The sequence below is a fragment of the Sarcophilus harrisii genome, chromosome 3 (genome assembly GCF_902635505.1).
Source record: "Sarcophilus harrisii chromosome 3, mSarHar1.11, whole genome shotgun sequence".
Lineage (NCBI taxonomy): Eukaryota > Metazoa > Chordata > Mammalia > Dasyuromorphia > Dasyuridae > Sarcophilus > Sarcophilus harrisii.
In genome coordinates this window covers 526,266,135-526,287,469 of record NC_045428.1, presented here as the reverse complement: position 1 = coordinate 526,287,469, position 21,335 = coordinate 526,266,135, and the positions used below count along the sequence as shown (strand labels likewise).

Here is a 21,335-nt window from a genome sequence, read left to right as displayed (position 1 = left end):
GGTACTTCTATGTGTATATGTATTAATATGAATAGAAATCTTCAAATGAGATAGGTATAACCAAACATGGAATGCCAGATTTTATAAGTTATATTTACTAAAGGATGCCCTAATTTTTATTCTTTCTCAAACATGTTACTCTGATGTGCTTTCATACCAGACACAGATTGTTTATGATTTGATCATAAATTCTCAGCAGCTTAGAATTGAAAGGAACCTTATAGATTACCCAGTCCACTCTCCTATCTAATGCTAGAATCACTTGAGAGGTGGCCATCTAGTTTTTACCTAGGCAAACTTTTGAGACATTCTTTTCCTTTGTTGAAATTTTCTATTAGAAAGTTTATATTGAGCCGGAATTTTCTTGTCACTCCCACCCATTGTGTTACTGAAGAAATCAAACTCTTCTTCCACATGACATCTTTTTACATATTTAAGTACTGCTATTATGTTACATTTTAGGGGATCTTCTATCAAGAGTGAAATATCTCTAGTTCCTTCAAGTAATCTTCATATTTTCTTTTCTTTTGTCATAACTAATAAGAAAGAAGCTAACTCTAACCCCACCCTCCACCCCCAGCTACTGCCTACTTTTAAAGAAGGGAAATTAGACCATTCCCAATAAAATCCAATCACCCATCACAGTGTTTGGTTCTTTATCTTTTCATTAATTTTTTTTCCTTCTCTAATAAGAACCCAACCAAAAATTATTAAGCACCAGTAATAAGAATCTAAATCCAGATAGTTGTACTGGACATAGAAGGGAGGAGACTTATGGGAGAGATTGTCTAGGGTTGGAAGCAATTGATAGTTGTTTGTCCATAATACTTGAAGAGGGAAAAAAGAACAGTTGATGATCAGCTGTAATAAACCTGGCTCTTTTCAACAAAGCTGATTCAGGCCAATTTCATTAGACTTATTATAGAAAGAGCCATCTGCATCCAGAGAGAAGACTATAGAGACTGAATGTGGATCATAACACTGTATTTTCACTTTTTGTTGTTATTTGTATGCTTGTTTTTTCTTTCTTACTTTTCCCCTTTTGATATGATTTTTCTTGTGCAGAATGATAAATGTGGAAATATGTGTAGAAGAATTGCACATGTTTAGAATATATTGGATTACATGTGTAGGGGAATGGAGAAAAATTTGGAACATAGGCTTTTGCAAGGGTGAATGCTGAAAAATATCTTTGCATGTATTTTGAAAAATAAAAAACTATTATTAAAAAAAAAAAAAAGGAAAAAAGAATCAGATAATGTTAAAGAAAACACCTGGATAGTTCCATCAGTAGGAGCAGAGAGGTTATGAGGAGGGACAGGTTTTGGGAAGATGTATTGCTTCATATTGGGAACACAAGAGCTGACTATAAGTAGCCTCAACAAATTTTTGTTGAATTTGAAAGGTCAGAGAATATCCAGTTGGAGAAATCCAACAAGTTGATCATTGCTGTAGAATGTCCAACCAAGACTTTCCTCTAGCACACAAATTTCCACTACACTTCAGTGTAACAATATTTCCACCTGTCCTTTAGGAAGACTGACTTTTCTATTACCTATTTTTACCCTGTAGACATATTAGTGACAAATAACTGGGATTGAATCACAGTCAAGAAAATTACCATCAAAGCCCATACTCCTTTAAATGTGTCCTCTATGTTCTATTCCAGATTGAAGCACATTTGGATACACTGATAAATGAGCAGGCATCTTATGTATTAACCCGAGCAGGTCTGAGTTATATCTATAATACTACACAGCAACATAAACCAGAGCAGGTAAGAACATAATTATTAAACAACCATTAATTTTTTTGAAAGCAGTGGGTCTTTGAATTTCATAATTATAGAGATTTTTTTTTTATTATTTTACCATGTTAGAATTGTGGGAACTGAGATTCAGATACATTAAATGCAATTTGACTTGGACTCTGTAGTGTATCCCTATGACAATGAATCTAGAATTTCTCTGTCATACTCTAAAAACTTCTTTTTTAAAAATCTGAAAGCAAAGAAGAATTAAAAGTAGTGTGGTAAAATAGATCAGGAACTAGAATATTGGTTAGAAGGTCTGAGTTCTAGATTTGTATCTCCAACTTCCTAACTTGTGTGATTTTTGCAATTCACATGTGGGAAGCAGTAAGTAGGAAGGTTTGATTGAGAATAGAATTCATGACAGGGAGTAATATAGAATCAGCTTCAAGAGATAGACTGATCTTCTTGGAGAGGACTTTAAATGCCAGACTGATAATTTTGTGTTCTATTTTTGAGGCTCTGTCAGTCAGTTAATCATCAGATACTATGAGCTAGCTATGTGTCAAGCATTGCACTAAGCACTACAAAGGAAAACTGAAATACAGTTCCTGCCTTTAGAATGCTCACATTCTAAAGAGGAAGATGATATACAACTAGCTGTTTAAATATAAGATATGTGCAGTATCAATAGAAAGTAATCCTAGGGGAAAGACATTAGCAGTTTGGAGAAGAGGAAAAGGACTCTTACAGAAAGTGGGATTTGAGCTGACACTTCAAAGAAGCATGGGAGGTAGAGGTGAAGAGAGAAAACATTGTAGGAACTGGAGACAGCCAATATATTTAGGAATGGAATCAGGAGATGGAGTTTCATGTTTGAGGAACATGAAGTAAACCAGTATACTGATACATGGTATATACACCTAGAGGAGAATAAGTGCAAGAAGACTAGGAAGGTAAGAGAGGGCTCAGTATAAAGCACTTAGAAATGCCAAAGGATTTGAGCTGCTCGAGTTTACTGAGTGGGGCAGCTCAAGGGAGTGGAGGAGAGAATGTGGGGAGACACACACATGGTTAGGCTTGTACTTTGGCAAGAAGATTGTTTTGGCTCATGAGTAGAGAATGGACTGGAAGGCAGGGGGACCAATCAGGAGGTTATTGCAGAAGCCCAGCCATGACAGGATAAGGCTGTCCAGTAGGATTTGACTTTGAGTGAAGAGAAGGGGGTCATAAAAGAGAAATATTGGGAAGGAGGAAATGGCAATATAAAAATTAAATGGATCATGCAAGACACCAGGAAAGTATGACAACAAGTTTGTAAGATGCTTGCTTGGCCACAGTCATGTCTTCAGTAGTAAATAATAGGAAAGTTGGAGACGATTTGGAGGAAAACTGCGGTCTGTATTGGACATATTGAGTTTTAGTTTATCTACAAAGCACCCAATTTGAGATAAAGAAGAATCAATGAGGTTAGAGCTCAAGAGATAGCTATATCAGTATCTAAATCTGGGAATTATCTACATAGAGATGATAACTGAATCCTTTGGAATTGCTAAATTCAACAAAGCCTGTAATAGAAAGGGAGAAAGAAAGAACCTTAGCAGTGTATCAGAGTGAATAGAATTCTGTTCTTGAAGAGACCTGTGTTTAAATCCTGCTTCTGCCAGTTACCAACTCTATGATAATGGGACATTTAATCTATATGAACTTAAATTTTTTCATCTATGAAATGGGGCTTATTTCTAAGACCTAATTAGCACACCTCTTTTGAAGTGACAATAACATTATGTACACAAATTGCTTTTCAGACAATAAAGCCCCAAACATATGTTAATAGCGCAGCAGTAGTAGTTGTTGCTGATGTCAGTATACCCTGCATGTGGAGTACAACTCTTACTTTTCAGTTTCTGAGTCCCTGGAAACAAAAAAAATTTAAAACCACTGTAACCTTGAGACTCAGAATATTTGATGGATTTGATTCTTCTTTTGGATAGTATCTCATCTGGCTCAATTAACTAGTGATAAAAATGATAAGAAAATCAGCCAGTCAACCAATTCATTTTTTTTTAAATTTTTTTTAATTTTATTTTTTTATTTAATAGCCTTTTATTTACAGGTTATATGCATGGGTAACTTTACAGCATTAACAATTGCCAAACCTCTTGTTCCAATTTTTCACCTCTTACCCTTCCACCCCCTCCCCTAGATGGCAGGATGACCAGTAGATGTTAAATACGTTAAAATATAAATTAGATACACAATAAGTATACATGACCAAAACGTTATTTTGCTGTACAAAAAGAATCAGACTTTGAAATATTGTACAATTAGCTTGTGAAGGAAATCAAAAATGCAGGTCCGCATAAATATAGGGATTGGGAATTCAATGTAATGGTTTTTAGTCATCTCCCAGAGTTCTTTCTCTGAGCGTAGCTGGTTCAGTTCATTACTGCTCCATTGGAAATGATTTGGTTGATCTCGTTGCTGAGGATGGCCAGGTCCATCAGAACTCGTCATCATATAATATTGTTGTTGAAGTATATAATGATCTCCTGGTCCTGCTCATTTCACTCAGCATCAGTTCGTGTAAGTCTCTCCAGGCCTTTCTGAAATCATCCTGCAGTCAACCAATTCATAACAATTGTGTAGAATATCTACTTTGTTGGATTCCAATTAAGTTGGATTCCAATCCTAATCTCTTCACCAAAAGTTTGTGTCCCTTTCATTGGATTTTTTTTTCATAGAAACAATTCTGTAATACAAATGAACAAAAAAATAGAATTTGATATATGAAATTTTGTTTTAAGACTACACGGAGTTCACAAATCAAATAAAGTCTATTGGAATTTGCATTATTTAAATCTTTAAAATGCATGATTATTATAACTTGGCCTAAGAGTGGGTGTTATGAAACACTTTTTTCTTTAGCTTTAGTGATCTTCCAAGATGTTATGTTTTGTATTCTTTCTGGTAATAAATATAAGCTTTTCTTCAGTTTTTCATGGAAAATGTTGTAAAAGTTCCTAATCCTTTCTAAAATCAAGTGTACTGCATAATAGAGTAGAATCAGATTGATTCTGTGAGGTTCTACCTTTTTAGTTGAGATGCAGAAATATTTTCTGTGACATAGACTCTTTGCCAAAGTCTCATTCAGTAAAAAAGCACTTTGTTTAGAGATAGAGGTCCTACATTTAGATTCCCAGTTACATTATTATCACCTATTATTGGCCAAGTCACTTCACTTCTAATCCTTAAAATTAGAGGATTGAAATAAATGAACTCCAACGTCCTTTTCAGCTTTAGTTCTGTGAATCTATGATCCACATTCTCTGAACTCTTACGTCATTTATAATCTATATGATACAATTTAGCATTTAATTTCATATTGTTGTGCATTGTTCACTTTTATTTAGGCCCATTATTTTATCCCCAGCAAAAACATAAAGGTCTTTCTAGACAGTTTTATTAACTTTTCCTATCTCCCTTGGTGCTGAAAACGTAGTACTCAATAAATGTTTTTTGGCTGATGACTGATGGATTGACTGATTATAAATGATTGTTATTTTACTAAAGGTAACTAGTTCAGAGTTTCTTTAAATAGGAGCCTCACCAGTGCATTTTAGTATTCACTTAGAAACCATTAACTTCTTAATAGAGAGTTTGAGGACATAAACATTTAATAAAACTAATTTAATAAAGCTACATCTAATTGAAAATCAGAAATAAAAGTAAAAACAACTCTGAAATAATATAAACTGGACAATAATAATGATTTATAAAACATTTTAATAACAACTTTTTGGGAACATTTATTAAATTAATTGAAGTACATTTGTAATAGTCTTAAATTATAGTTTCAACAAATATACCTAAATGCTTCGTTTTTTAATAGTTTCCTCATATTCTTTGTTTCCTTTGAATTACTCATTTAAATCCATTTTTCATTATTTTAAACAAGTGGCACTTTCTGACAGCATATATGTAATAAAATAGAATCATGGGATGTAGATTATTTGTCCTATAACAGATACTTTATTTGGTTAAATATAGCTATTCTAAGATATTAATTAAATAGATAAACCAGTTCTATAATATAAATTATACTTACTAACATATGACTTGCTTTAATAATTACCAAAAGTACAAAATAAATGAAGGAATCAAGTCAGATTATACATGTATAAGTGGGATTGTGTATTTCTGGCACCTTACTAGTCTTTTATTAAAATACACTATTTCTTCTTTCTCATTTTACATTTTTATCTATTTAATGTTGAATCTAAATGAATTCAAGCCTATATTCTATTCCAGGTGTTCTAACTTATACTCTAGTTCAGGGATTCTTAATTTTTTTTAATGTTATGGACCCTGGACCCTTTTGGCAGTCTGGTGCATATGGACTTCTCCTTTCTTAAAAATTTCAATAGTATTTTGTTTTTCCATTATCTGTGAAGATAGTTTTCAACATTCATTTTTCTAAGATTTTGAGTTCTAATTTTTTTTCTCCCTCTCTTCCTTACCTCCTCCTTTCTCCAAGACAGCAAGCAATATAACATAGGTTAAACATGTACGGTCCCTCTAAACATATTTCCATATGTCATGTTGTAAAAGAAATATCAGAGCAAAAAAGGAAAAACCACAGGGGAAAAAAAAAAGCAAACAACAACACTAAAAAAGTGCAAATATGCTTCAGTCCACATTTCCATAGTTATCTTTCTGGCTATGGATGGCATTTTCAATCCCAGATGTACTGGAATTGTCCTGGAATACTGCTGAGAAGAGCTAAATCTATTATAGGTGACCATCACATAATCTTGCCCTTACTATGTACAATGTTCTTTTGGTTCTGCCCACTTTACTTAAATCAGTTCATATAAGTCTTTCCAGGTTTTTCTGAAATCAGCCTGCTCATCATTTCTTTTAGAAAAATATTATTACATTACCTTAATGTACCATAACTTATTCAGCCATTCCACAACTGATGGGCATCCTCCCAGTTTTCAGTTTCTTGCCACCACAAAAAGGGCTACTACAAACATTTTTGTACTTTTCCTTGAGTCCTTTTCCCCTTTTTTATGATTTGTTTGGAATACTGGACTGCTGGATCAAAGGATATAGCCCTTTGAGCATAGTTCCAGATTGCTCTCCAGAATGGCTGGATCATCTATGGACCACTTTTGAGAAGAATTTTTTAGTGCCCAAAATAATATGCAAAAGAATAAAAAAACCCAATTATTTTGAAATATAGTCTATAAATGAGAAGATCACAATCACATATGATGCATTGACAGGTCTAATAACTACAAAAATTTTATAGTGATGAGTATAAATGACATTTTGTAACATTCAAAATTGCAAAGTTATATGAAAACACTTTTTTATTTCTGTTGGTAACAAAATTATAAGAATTGTGGCTTATTTGTACATGCATAAGGGACAGAAATGTTAAATTCCTGTTGGCTTCTGTTTGGAATCAAATTTTTTTTTTCCTCATCCAAGTTTACAGACCAATCTGGCTGTGGACCCCAGATTAAGAACCCCTACTTCATACCAAAGGTGTCTAAATTCCCTAAGTTCAAAATGATATTTGAGTATGTGGCGTTATAGATGGCCTACTTTTTGACAAACTTGAATAAAGCCCAACCTGCTGCTAACCCCACACTCCTACTGTGGCCTGGAACTACGAAGTCAAGGAGTTGAGGAAGTAATACATTCCAGATTGGGGATGCTAAGGAAGTAATACATTCCAGATTGGGGGAGACACTCATACATAGATATGGGAAGAAAGAGAAGGAATTGGTGAGTGCAGGATCAGCTACTAAACCAGTTTGATATGAGACAAAGAGCAAAGGAAGGGAAGTAATATGAAATCAGACTGGCAAGGTAGGTAGTAGCTAGATTGTAGAGAGTTTTTAAGATTTGGCAATGTAAATTGTGTTTAAATATAAATTTATTCTAGGGACAACTGGGAACCATTGAAGATCTTTGAGTAAGGGGAGGTGATATGGCAAAAATCTGTTATTTGTAATGCTTCTAATCATTTAAACCTGGGCAAATTACTTTTTTCAGACATTTGAAAATAGAGACTTGCAAATGGCAAGAGTTCCAAACAATACTTTTTTTTTTTAATTTAACAAAACCTGTGATTTCATCAGCATGAGGAGCTCCAGTTGAGAAATTTCCCATAGCATTGAAGATTGGCAACTTGTCTTCAATTCAGTCTTAGAGAGGAAGTTAAATCATTTGCCCAGAACCAAACATCTATTATGTGTCTTAGGTAGGGCTTGAACCCAGGTCCCCCTGGATGTTGGGCTACTATTTCTTTTTTCTTATACCATGGTGCCTCTGGTTTATATCACTATATCATTATCTTTGCTTGCCTTTTTTTTAGGGTCCCTTAGCTAACTTGCCAAGCTTGGATTCAGTCTCACTGAAGGCAGCAATGGTAAGGAAATCATGAATTCATATCAAATCATTATTATTTGTGTTTCTTAAGGCTTTTCTCTTTAATGATGCTTCCCTTATAGATATAATTTGTTTCATATGAAATTTTTTTATCTTCCCTGATAACATATAACATTTATATTGGTCTAAGAATAGTTATATAGCTGATATTTCATTGACTTGGACATTTTTATACTTTTATATATTACACAAACTGAAACATCTGCAATGTTCTGATATAACAGCACACTATGTTTTTTAGATAGCATTCTACTTCTTTTTTTTTTTTCTTTTTATTATAATAACTTTTTATTGACAGAACTCATACCAGGGTAGTTTTTTACAACATTATTCCTTGCACTCACTCCTGTTCCGATTTTTCCCCTCTCTCGCTCCACCCCTTCCCCTAGATGGCAATCAGTCCTATATATGTTGAATATGTCGCAGTATATCCTAGATACAATATATGTGTGCAGAATCAAACAGTTCTCTTGTTGCACAGGGAGAATTGGATTCAGAAGGTAGAAATAACCTGGGAAGAAAAACAAAAATGCAAACAGTTTACATTCATTTCCCAGCTGCTTCTGTCCATCATTGATCAATTGAAACTGAGTTAGATCTTCTCTTTGTCAAAGAAATCCACTTCCATCAGAATACATCCTCATACAGTATCGTTGTTGAAGTATATAATGATCTCCTGGTTCTGCTCATTTCACTTAGCATCAGTTCATATAAGTCTCTCCAAGCCTCTCTTCATCCTGCTGGTCATTTCTTACAGAACAATAATATTCCATAACATTCATATACCACAATTTAAGAAGGAAGAAAGAAAAAAAAAAGAGGGAGGAAGGAAGGAAGGAAGGAAGGAAGGAAGGAAGGAAGGAAGGAAGGAAGGAAGGAAGGAAGGAAGGAAGGAAGGAAGGAAGGAAGGAAGGAAGGGAGGGAGGGAGGAAAAGGAAGGAAAAGGAAGTTGTTGGGCATCCATTCATTTTCCAATTTCTAGCCACTACAAACAGGGCTGCCACAAACATTTTGGTACATACGGGTCCCTTTCCCTTCTTTAGTATCTCTTTGGGGTATAAGCCCAGTAGCAGCACTGCTGGGTCAAAGGGTATGCAGTTTGATAATATTTTGGGCATAATTCCAGATTGCTCTCCAGAATAGCATTCAATTTCTAAAGAGAATATATTTAGCCCTAAACATAGCCCTAAAACAAAAATGATCTCTAAGACACCAATATTCAGATATCTATCTATCTATCTAGATAGATACATATACATACATACATACATACATACACACACACACACACACACACACACACACAATACAGACTTATATACTAACAATTGTAATGACATAGTAGATAGTGCACTGGCCCTGAAGTCAGGAGAACCTTAATTCAAATCTGGCCTCATACACCTAATACTTACTAGCTGTGTGTCTCTGGACAAATCACTTAACCCCAATTGTCTTGCAAAAAAATTAAATTAAAAAAAATAAAAGGGGGAGGGAGAAAGAGCCTATTTGTACAAAAATATTTATAGCGACTCTTTAGTAGTTTATAGAATTGGAAAATGAGGAGATGCCTATCAATTGAGGAATTATGGAACAAATTATGATATAATATAATGGAATATTATTACAGTTAAGAAATGAGAAGCAGGAGGATTTCAGAAAAACTGGAACTTATAAAGACTGATACAAAGTGAAGTGAGCAGAACTAAGAGATTGTACAATGATCGTCTGTGATTGACTTAGCTATTTTCATCAATATCATGATCCAAGACATCTCTAGAGAAAGAACTCATTGAGTCTGAATATAGACTGAAGCATACTACTTTTCACTTTCCTTCTTTCTTTCTTTCTTTCCTTCCTTCCATCCTTCCTTCCTTCCTTCCTTCCTTCCTTCCTTCCTTCCTTCCTTCTTCTTCCTTCCTTCCTTCCTTCCTTCCTTCCTTCCTTCCTTCCTTCCTTCCTTCCTTCCTTCCTTCCTTCCTTCCTTCCTTCCTTTTTTCCTTCCTCTCTTTTCTTTTCTTTCTTCCTTCTTTCTTGTGCAAAACAACTAATAATAGGAAATGTTTTACATGATTACTCATGTATAATCTATATCAGGGGAGCAGAGTAAGGGAAGGTAGAATTTGGAACGTAAAACTTTTTTTAAAAAAATAATGTGTATAAAAATATTTACATGTAATTGGAGAAAAAATAAAATATTTTGAAAAATGAATTGAAGTAGGGTTTTTAATTCTCTTATTTTGATGAGGTTTATAAAATGGAGATTCAAACAAATATAATAAATATTGAGAGATTCTTATAATAGGAGAAAAAGCTTATTTAGAGTAGAGGATTTCATTTCCAAATTCTTTAAAAAAGATATTCATATTTGGAGCATTTCATAAGAGATACATATTATCATTTATCTTTTTTCTTTTCTTTTCAGGTTCAGTTTGATCGCTATCTCTCTGCCCCAGATAACTTATTAATGCCACAGCTGAATTTCCTTCTAAGTGCCACAGTAAAGTAAGTATTTTATACTTAAGTAAGTTGGCCCAAATTAATTTATACTTCAGCATAATTTCTACCAAAATTGCCAGAAATTTAACATTATGGATATTACAGAATGAATTTTAATATCATGTCATAGATTTAATCTTAGAAATAATCTTATGAGTTATACAGTCACCCTTCACTTTATAGAGAGGAAATTGAGATTCAGAAAGATTATATTTCTTGTCCATGGTCATATATGTAGTAATAGGACTGGGAACTGAATTATGCTACAAATCTATGCTTATTCCATTGCACCATTCTGCTTCTTTTACCTTGGATTGGACTCCAAGTACTCTCTCTGTTTGAAAGTTGGATGGGTGGATGGATGGATGGATAGATAAATAGATAGACAGATGATAAATAGAAAGATCAGTAAATACATATATTTTTGCTAAGGCCATGGTTCCAAATTCTCATGCATAAGCAGATTGTAATGGAATGTAATGAATTTTGACTTGAATCATGTAAATCATATATTCATACTAGAATAGTCTTTTATGGTATTTTGGTTGTATGGATCTCAATAGCCACTGTAGTACCTCATTATAAAATATTTTAATATTATGTGATTTAGATATTTTATAGACTGAAAATATTCACCTAAAGGAGAGGTATGTTATTCCATCTGTACTTTGCATTGATAACATCTGTATTACTGTGTTTGTCTTTGGGAATCACACTTTCAAAAAGGCACTGATATTCCCAGAAAAGATAATCAGAATAGTAACAGGCCAAAACCCCACTATGAATAATCTTCTTACACTGAAACAATGAAATATGCTAACTTGATAAGCAGAGTTGCTAAAGACTGAAAATACTCAGAGGCTGAATATCCTTCTATTCAGAGTATTCTTTTGTTAGCTTGATGAATATTCTATATGACCTATTGTATCTCTTCTAACCCCTAAGATTCTGTGATCCAAAATACATTAACTACATCCAGTTACATCTGATAAAACATGGCACCACCTACAAAGAACCATAGTTTATCTATTGATTCCAGAGTTTTTAATTAGTTAAACAATATTTACCAAATACCTATATTACTTGTTTGATTTAAAATCATGTTTGAAAACTGAGGGCCAGAATGTATTAATTTATAGTTTTACTTTGACTGTATTAATATGAGAAGATTCACAAAATGGTATGATTTGGGATGGGGAAAATCAAATATGTTTTAGAATATTTAGATTTCCACTTTGAATGATTTGTTATATGAAGGCTTATTAAAATGATGTTTAACAGGAGAATATTGTTGTGATTGGTGAAATCTATTGATTTGGAGTTTGGCTTTATATAAATTTATTTTAAAGTGATTATAATTGTTAAATTGCTATAACCACACAACAGAATAGTTTTTTTGTCTTGCTACCTAAATAAAAAGAATGAATTCTTCCTCTGATTAGAATGATTAATGCTTAAATGTAAATTAAAGAGACTAGTAATAGTATGGGACATTTTAAGTGGTGTTATTTCTTTCTTTAACCTCTGGATCCTCATTAAGATTGGCTTAAAGCCCAAACAGTTCCCATTCTGACAGGCTTTTGGCATTTCTAAAAGTTACATCTTTGCCAAAATTCTGTGAGTTATTGTCATCTGAGAAAAATATTTTACATTGGTCAGACTGTACCTGGACTGTTTAGTTCTGAGTATTACATTTTGTGAGAGAAATTAAGCAAGATAATGTAGGCACAGATGAAGTTAGTGAGGAGATTCAAAAGCATGTCACATGGGGGTCTAGTTTGCCAAATGAAGCTTAGAGTGAATGTATTCTATAAAAATAATATATTATCCCTTTATTATTTAGAGAAGACATTTATGTTTCCCATTTATAAGTTAAAATTAATAATTTCTGATGATCATAAAATATTTTTATAATTTTGAAATTCTTAGTTTTGTAGACTTGTACTTTGCTAATATATTTTAATGCTGCTATCATAATAGATGATATAAATTAAAATTCATTAACAAAATCAAAGTGTATTGATTCCTCTAAAATTTTAAATAAGCTGACCTATTTTCTTCATATAGAAAAATTAAATGTCATCTGGAAAAGTGTTCTAAAATGAAATTTAATTAATAACTCTGGCCTCTACTTTTTTGCCTAAATGAACAAAAACTGGAATAATTACTTTAGAAAAATATTGAGAAATTCAGGGTTTATTTTGATACATGAAATATTTTAGAAACAAATATTTTAATCAGAATTTTTTATACCTGTTTTCTAATAATATATTTTAATAATACATTCCTACTTTGAAAAAACAATTGTCCTTATTTTCATAAGTTCAGGGTGTATTTTATTTGCACAGTATATTAAACAAAAGGAAAGAAAGTTTATTTTAATTGAAAAATAATAGTTTAAATTATTTCTCAATGACAAAATGAAAATTAGTTTTATATGTTTTCATATACTATATATTATTTCCTTTCCTTCTAATGATATTTTAAGTAGAAATTGAATACATATATATGTGTATTTGTGTGTGTGTGTGTATATATATATATATATATATATATATATATATATACACATAAGTATATATTATTTATATGGACTTAAAAGGGTTTTATAAGTGCTAGATATATTGCTTTATACTTAATAGTGCTTTAAGATTTGCAAAGTGTTTTCTGCTTATTATGTCTTTTGATCTTTAGAACAATCCATAAGATAGATACTGTTATTCCCATTTTAAAGATGAGAGAAATAAGCCTTTAGAGAAATTAAGTGCCTTGCCCAATTATACAGCTAGTGAGTGTCTAAGGTAGGATTTAGATCTAGATCTTCTTTACTCCTAATCTAGGAAAAATGTACTCTTTAAAATTGAGCATGCTGGTCTACAGGATGATGTGTGTTTCTATAGTTTTAATTCTTCTTGGATATCATCCCTCTATCTTTTTTTTTTCTTTTTTTGATTGCTGTATAATAGCTATCATTGATGCCATGCCTGACAGTCAGTATCAAGTAAATGGGATAGACATTATTCAAAGTTGTAGAAATAGGAGTAGAAAGAGGGAAAATTGACTTTTAAAATTCCATAATTTGGTAGACTAGGATTAATCCAAGGTCCTGGACCTGTGATTGCATTGGCATAGGAAGCAAAGCTAAAAGGCACCTTCTCTGAAATTTATAGTCTTAAAAAGTTGCCTCAAGCACCGACAGACTCATAATTGACTGTTTAATTGCAACTAGGATGTGTCAGAACCAAAGCTTGAATCTAGGTCTTCTTGACACCGTGGCCAGTTCTTCATCCACTAGATCCACTAGACTTTTTTTTACTAGGATTCGGTAGAATAAAAACCTAAGTTATTTAATATCCTCTAAATATGTAAAGGAAATACAAACTTTCTCAGTCAGTTTGCCACGATAAGAATGCCTTCCCTTTCTCATACTATTCTTGCATTATTATTTCCATCAGAAATTGAACCTACTTTCTTCATTTTCATTTTCAAGGGAAGGTAAATTTATTCATTTACAACTTTCTTCCCTTTCTACCTTTGCTGTTTCTTTTATCACCTCCCTATTTGCATGGACTATCCAGAGAATTTGTAAAGGAAAGTAAAAAAGATGGAAAGTCCTAGATAGCAAATTACATGAACAAATCTTCTAATGTGTTATCTTTTGTGTAAGAATCATTCTATCCCTTTAAAAAGTATACTTCGCTTTATTAAAGAAAAAAAGATTGTACAGCCTTATTATAAACTTATATATTTACATATAAAATTAGAGAATTGGATTAGATGACTTCTCAGGTTCCTTCTAGTTAAGATCCTACAATCTTTTTATGTGTAGTTCTGTCTTTTTCATCTTATTCCTTGAGGACAGTCATCCCACTGGCAGACTGAGCACCCTTGGAACAAATGGACCAAGAAGTATCAGTAATGAGAATGGAGGGAAGTAGGAAATGGACCTGAGTTCTGGACAGACCACGCCCTCCCCTCATCTCAGCTTCTTTTGTTCCTCAGACTCACAGACTTGGCGCTAACTTATCTAGCCTCATTGTCACCCTTGTGTGCAACCTGTTGGCAGGTCCTTCTGTTTCATCCTTCATCATGTCTTGGCTTCTGCCAGGCTGGACCAGGCATTACCTCACACCTCAGACTGTGAGGGTCTTCTGCTTGGCCTTTCTGCCTTAAATCTCTGGAAAATGAGTGTAGCTCTGACTTTGTCCTTCTCTTCCTTAGTCAATTTCAATGGCTTCCAGTTAACTCTAGGATCAAATTTTAAATCCCCTCACAACCTGGCCTCTTTTTCATTCTCTAATATTCTTACAATTTATTCTTTTTTTTTTTTTTTAACATATTCTACAATCTAGTAACAATTCTACAAAGAACTTCTTGTTTTTCACACATTGCATCTTCCGACACTTAGTAAATGCTTAGTGATTGTTGATTTAAATTGACTTGATATCCTTGACTTGAATCCAGATAGGCAAGCAAAGTTCAGATTCAATGAAGACCAATAAAGATAGGGAGGAGCAAGTTAGCTTATCCAGAAAAATGCTAGTGAATAAATGATTCCAAATCCTCAGGGAAAATCCTTATATTTTTCACAAGTTTTATACCCTCACTTTTAAGTGAGTGGACAAGATCTCTTAAGGCCTGTATTTGGGGCGGGGGGGGGGGGGGGGAAGATCTCCATTTAAAGCTAGAATGCTAAGTTGTCCCTGATTCCATCAAGGACTTTATTTTCCTTCCTTTTCTTTCACATTATTTAGTATTCAATGTTTAATAGACAATATTTTAATAAAGGTAAGTGAGAGATGTTGAGAATATGACTTGATGTTAATATCATAGAAGGCATTTGACAAAGTCTCCCCAAAAAAACTTCTCTTTGCTCATTGAAAAGATGGAAGAATAGGTTGAATGAAGTTCTGGTTTAACCCAGTATAATCATTTTAATATTCATTTTTATATTATAATAAAAAAAGAAGTAAAATGTGTCCTATGTAACCAGAGACTTTGTAAACAACATATTTAACATTCATAGGGTGCTTCATAAAGTAGTGAGTACCCTATGGCTCTTAACTTTAGATAGCATTAACCATCAGGAATGTTACCCAGATGGGACTTCAGTATCACCTTAAGCAAACCTCCCAGATTTGTCTCCTTCATTCTATACCTCATCTCTATATTAAAACATTTTAAAATATTGTAGTTGTTGGTCATTTAGGAGGATAGAATTGAGCACTAGAAGAAACCTTAAGATATAATTTAGTCTATTCTCATTTTAGAGACGAAGAAAAACACTGAGGCCCAGAGACACAAAAAAGTAAATGACATAGCCTAGATTTGAACCAGAATTTTGACTTCATTTCCTTCTCATTAGCATTAAGTTGCCCTCTTAACTGTGATTCTGTAATAAACTCTTTTTCAAATCACAGAAACTGAATGTTGAAATAAACTATTTTTAGAAATGTTAGATTTATGGTAATGGTAAAGATTGTATCATGTTGCTATGGCAACTGAATGCTAAAGTACTGATTAATGACAAGTACACTAGTTCTAGAAGTGAGAGTTCATTTCTCATCACAGCTCGATGCTTTAAAAATTAATTTAAAATAAAATAATTTCTGTGTAGTATATTTTAAGTATGAATAATATCTGCCTTTCAGCTTCATACTAATCATTGCATAAAATGTTTAACAGTTTTCTTAATAATGTAACTGAATATTTTTTCTGATACATTTTTATATCTATGTCTTTTTAACTACATGAATATATAAATTTATCTACCAACCCTATTCTGGGATTTACTCGTAATGGATTGAATAATTTTTCATTTTGTTAATGTGCAATGGCAACTGATCTGCCTTTTCAAAGGTTTTTTTCCCTTTCTCAAACAGTGAATCAACTAAAGTAGCTCTATACCAAATAACATAAGGACATTTTAGCCACTCCTTCTGGAGAGTAAGGAGATCATATGACAAAATATGAGTATCAAAGAGTATTTTAATAGTAGCAAAAAGGTACAGAAATGCCAACATACCTCTAGGATACTTTGCTATTTCTACCGAAGCTTTTTGAATAAAATATCACCATTGGAGACACAGCAACCTTCACTTAAAATTCCAGGCACAGACCCAGAGTGCTCAGGGCAGAAAAATACAGTGTTGAGCTATATTTGCCTTCTGGCTTGTGACCTAATAGGAGATTTACAAGCAGGTTGGTATCATTACCACTTCTCAGGGAAAACTACTTAACTAACATGTATTATCCTCTGCCCATCCATTAGGTGACAAGAGGACAGATGTACTCCCTCTTTTTAGAAACACATGACTAAGCTAAGGCGTCTGTTTGCTGCTAGTTGTCAGATCAGATTTTAATTATGAGAATAACCTGACAATAAAAACTATAGAATCTTTATTAATTCTATTTATTAGAAACAATGAATAATTTATAATATCAGTTTACTTCTTGAAACTTTATAGATATTACAAAGGTGAATTTTATCTAGGCCCAGGATTATAAATTGCTATTTTTTTATGTTGTAATAACACTTGTATTCTCATCCATTAAATAAGTCTGGTTTTCCATAAAGACTTATTATAATATTTCTTTAATTTAGTTCTTCTTAACCTATATTTGCATATATAGCCCTTGACATACAACCAAGTGTCACAAGCTACTTTAAAGTCAAAAAGTACATCATTTAAATACATTAATGACATTGTTGATTCCATGTGCTGTTTTGATGATGTGGGAGAATGTGCCTGTCCTAATTATCTAGAAAGTACTGCCTCAACATCTGTATATACAGCCTTAGAAACTTCCCAGGCCAGGATGTACCTAGAAAGAAATTCCCCAGATCTGGACTTTAGGTGATTCTTGAGCTACAGGAAGAGCGTACCAACCTCCTTGCTACTTAGCAATTAGATAGGACTGCTCTCCTTCGAAACCAGAGAATTTTTATTCCTTCCAAGGGCATTTGGATATTTATAAAATCATTGGAGACCACACAAAATTATCAACTTAAAGAACTCAAGCAATGGGAGTTAGTTATTGCTTGTGGTTGCCTTGGCAGGGCCAAATCAAATGATTTCATGGGCCTTATACACATAGCCTACAGACTGAATGTTCCTCATCCTTGTTTTAAACAGTGTGACTATTACCCTTCCATTTCTTTTCTTTTCTTTTCTTTTCTTTTCTTTTCTTTTCTTTTCTTTTCTTTTCTTTTCTTTTCTCCTTTCACCATCCTAAGACATTCATATAAATTTGCCTTTGGTTACCTTATCCATATTACTTAATTCTTACATACCTTCCCTTTCAGACTATGTGGAAACAGAAATTTTAATCAAAGGCTAAACTTTTGTTTTTTTTTCTCACTACTCTAGTTCCCCTCCCCTGATCAGAAACAAAATTTCATAGTGAAGTGAAACAATCCTCCCATGAGGACCTATCAAAGAGAAGGTTTTCTATTTAATTTTAATGGTAATGGGTTTACTAACCTAGTAGAGGGTTTGACTGGCATAGTAATTCTATAGACCTAAATGGCTTTCTTCTGCTCATTTTTTGGGGAAGAGAGGAAGCCAGAAATAAAAGTTAAGTATCAAAAACAAGAAGAAATTACATTTATGCAGGTTTTGTATTTTCATTCATATTAGTTCATTTGATCCTCACAGTTTTACAGATGAGGAAACTAAGGCTCACGGATATTAATTACATGTCCAATGTGCTACAGCCTATTAAATGAGAACCTTAGAACTTGAATCTAGATCTTTTTTTGTGATATCTGTATTGCATCTTATAAAATGGAAGAAGTCAAAAAAGGAAGAGGCATAATAAGGGCTGTGATAGAGAATATAGGCTAATACACATAAGTGGGGAACTCACATGTGCTAAAGTATCATCATTGAAAATTAATTTTAAAAAATTTTACTTGCCTCATTAGGCAGTTTAATGTATTGTAGTAGCCAAAAAAAAAAAAAAAGTCCTTAGTGATATTAGAATAATGAACCTCTTTACAATTAGCCATATCTAACACTTTTCCCATTTGATAGACTACTTACCAGAGTATGTATTCTGATGGCATTGCCTTCAAGAACCAAGGCTTAACTGTATGTATAGCTGAACTCAACCTTATTATATTTTTGTTTTGTTTAACTGTTAAATATTAAATTGTGATTATTTCTTACTATGTCTTTTTACCTATATTATGCATTACATAGCCTTTTATATGCTAGTTTGGTAAGCCACCATATAAGATGGCATAGTAAAGAGAGCACTGGTATTGGAATCCAGAGTACCTGAGTTCAAAGGAGCCACCTACTAGCCATGTGACTCTAAACAAGTTATTTAATTCCTGTTTGCTTCCATTTCCTCATCTGTAAAATGGAGAACTTTACCTCTCAGGTTCTCAGGATTAAATAAAATAAAATTTGTTAAGTACTTTTTACAGTATCGGGCACGTAGAAGGTGGTATTACAGAAAAATGATCATGGTCAAGTCATTTGACTGTTGAGGGCCACAGTTTCTTTATTGGAAACATGAAGAGTTTTAACTAACTCCCACCCAGTTTTACATTCTGTGCCTCTGTATTCCAAATAATATGTTTACAAAATTCTAGAACATTCTTAATTGGGGATTTCCTATTATTAAAATTTAAATTTGTTTTAAATGTTATAATCTCAGTATTTATGGAATGAATTCATTCTTTTAAAAAATTACTAGCAAGTCCTGTATTAGAATACATTAATAATTCAGTCCTATTGTTATATGGCTTTTGTTTACTGGATGATCACAGTTTTCTATCTCAGTATCATTAATTTAATTCTATTGTGTTCAAATTACTGGGTTTGAACATAACTGGATCTTGGGCGAAAATTCAAATCTGGCCCTACCTCCCAGAAAAATAACTTAAGTTTTGTCTTTCACTAATAATAAATAAATCAGTAACACTTCCTTGGTCTATAAAGATTTGCTCAAGACTATTGTTACACATGAAAGTTCTCATATCTTATGGACAAGGTTTCTGGTTACCCCAGCCTAGACCATTTGAACTTGCCTAACTCTCTAAGGGAAAAGGTACAGGTTAAAAAAAAATACCTAATAATGTACTTATGATAATGAATGGTGAATTATATGCCCAAGGAATCAGAACAAGACTACTAAAATTGATGATATACTCAGCCTCTACTCCTTTGGTTGATTTTTAAGGAAATTAGAAGCTTGTTTTGTTGCTTGATTAATTGAGTGGCAGGAAATGATAATTGATAGGAATAAGGGAAAAGGGAAAAGAAGAAATATCTTTAATAAAGATGGGAGAGTTGATACGCGTTTTGAACAAATCTAAGTTTTTCCAGTTGAATATATACTTTTAACTACTTGAAGGATTATAATAACAACCTAAAAGGAAGGCAGAAAATTCTGTCTGACGTTCCTTTTCTTATTTTGTCAATTTTTTTAGAAATGTGTTTTTGCAAGTGAATTATTTGTTTCACACAGGTATTAAGTTTATTTTAGTTAGTTATTACAGAGAGGAACAGAAGAAGCAAGAGATAGTGGTTGTGACTCTTTGGATCATTGTTGACTATGCATTCACTAATGCAAATATGTCTACCTCATGAAAACATTGGCATTTAGGAAATGTTAGATCTTAATATTGATTCATTATAAGTTACTGTTGTGTAGATAGCCACACTACTGTTTCTGTGTGCTTATACCATATTATGATCATAAGACCACAAAATTGGAATCATATCAATTGTAGTCTAACATTCCTTACTTTATAGATTAGAAAACAGGCCTAGAGAGATGACTTGATTTGCCCAAGGTTACATAAATATTAAGTAGCAAAATTAGAATTAAATTTAAATCTTTTCATTCCAAGCCCTATATACTATCCACTGTACTATTTTGTATAATATATATTCTGATAATTATACATTCTTTTATAGTTGTGAATATATAAATATACATTAATTTACAATTGCTTTAATGTGTCATAGATAAAAATATAGAGTATGTTTCATGATAGAATATTTGTATTTTCTGGAGTTTTATAAATTCACTATTGCCCATGATACTTTAAATATTTTTATTAAACTGAATTATGTGCATGTGACTCAAGATTACATAAAAGTTTTAATGTTTATTCATATATTGTTTGTTTATTTATAGAGAGCAAATCATAAAACAGTCTACAGAATTAGTTTGCAGAGCCTATAGTGAGCTATATACAGCTGTGATGAATCCAGTCAATGAATACAAAGATCCAGAGACTATTCTGCATCGATCTCCTCAGCAAGTACAGACTCTTCTCTCCTGACTGGATTGTTTGAATAATTTGGCAGCATTTTTTATTAGGCTAATATTAAAGGTTTCTTTGTTTTCAGTCTAATGTGATTCTTTTCTGTCCTCTGAACTTTGTTGATTTGAATATTCCTTAAAATCTCGGAGAGTGGTTCTCCATGACACTTCAGCTAATGCCATTACAACATTCAAAGTGAATATGCTTACTGCACTTTGGTTGTTAATATTGAGTCTATCCTTGCATAGTTAGAGAAAGATATTCCATGTACCTATTGTTCTAAATTCTTAGCTGAGATGGAAGTGAGTTTGTAGGCCTTGTTTTCAACCATCCTCATAT

At 32.7% G+C, this 21,335-nt stretch overlaps 1 protein-coding gene across 2 annotated transcripts in view; it reads left to right on the top strand.

Annotated features, from left to right (window-relative positions):
• Window positions 1-21,080, top strand: part of COG6 (component of oligomeric golgi complex 6) — a 106,649-nt gene extending 85,569 nt beyond the window's left edge. The window contains exons 16-20 of one of the 2 annotated variants that reach the window (XM_031961975.1): window positions 1,670-1,777; window positions 8,142-8,195; window positions 10,638-10,717; window positions 18,748-18,804; window positions 20,867-20,952. In XM_031961975.1, the coding sequence (XP_031817835.1) occupies window positions 1,670-1,777; window positions 8,142-8,195; window positions 10,638-10,717; window positions 18,748-18,802 (297 nt within the window). In that variant the 3' untranslated portion in view covers window positions 18,803-18,804; window positions 20,867-20,952. Of the gene's footprint in view, window positions 1-1,669; window positions 1,778-8,141; window positions 8,196-10,637; window positions 10,718-18,747; window positions 18,805-20,866 lie in introns of both variants that reach the window. The other variant, XM_031961974.1, reaches the window with a different exon arrangement.
• The last annotated feature ends 255 nt before the right edge of the window (window positions 21,081-21,335 follow it).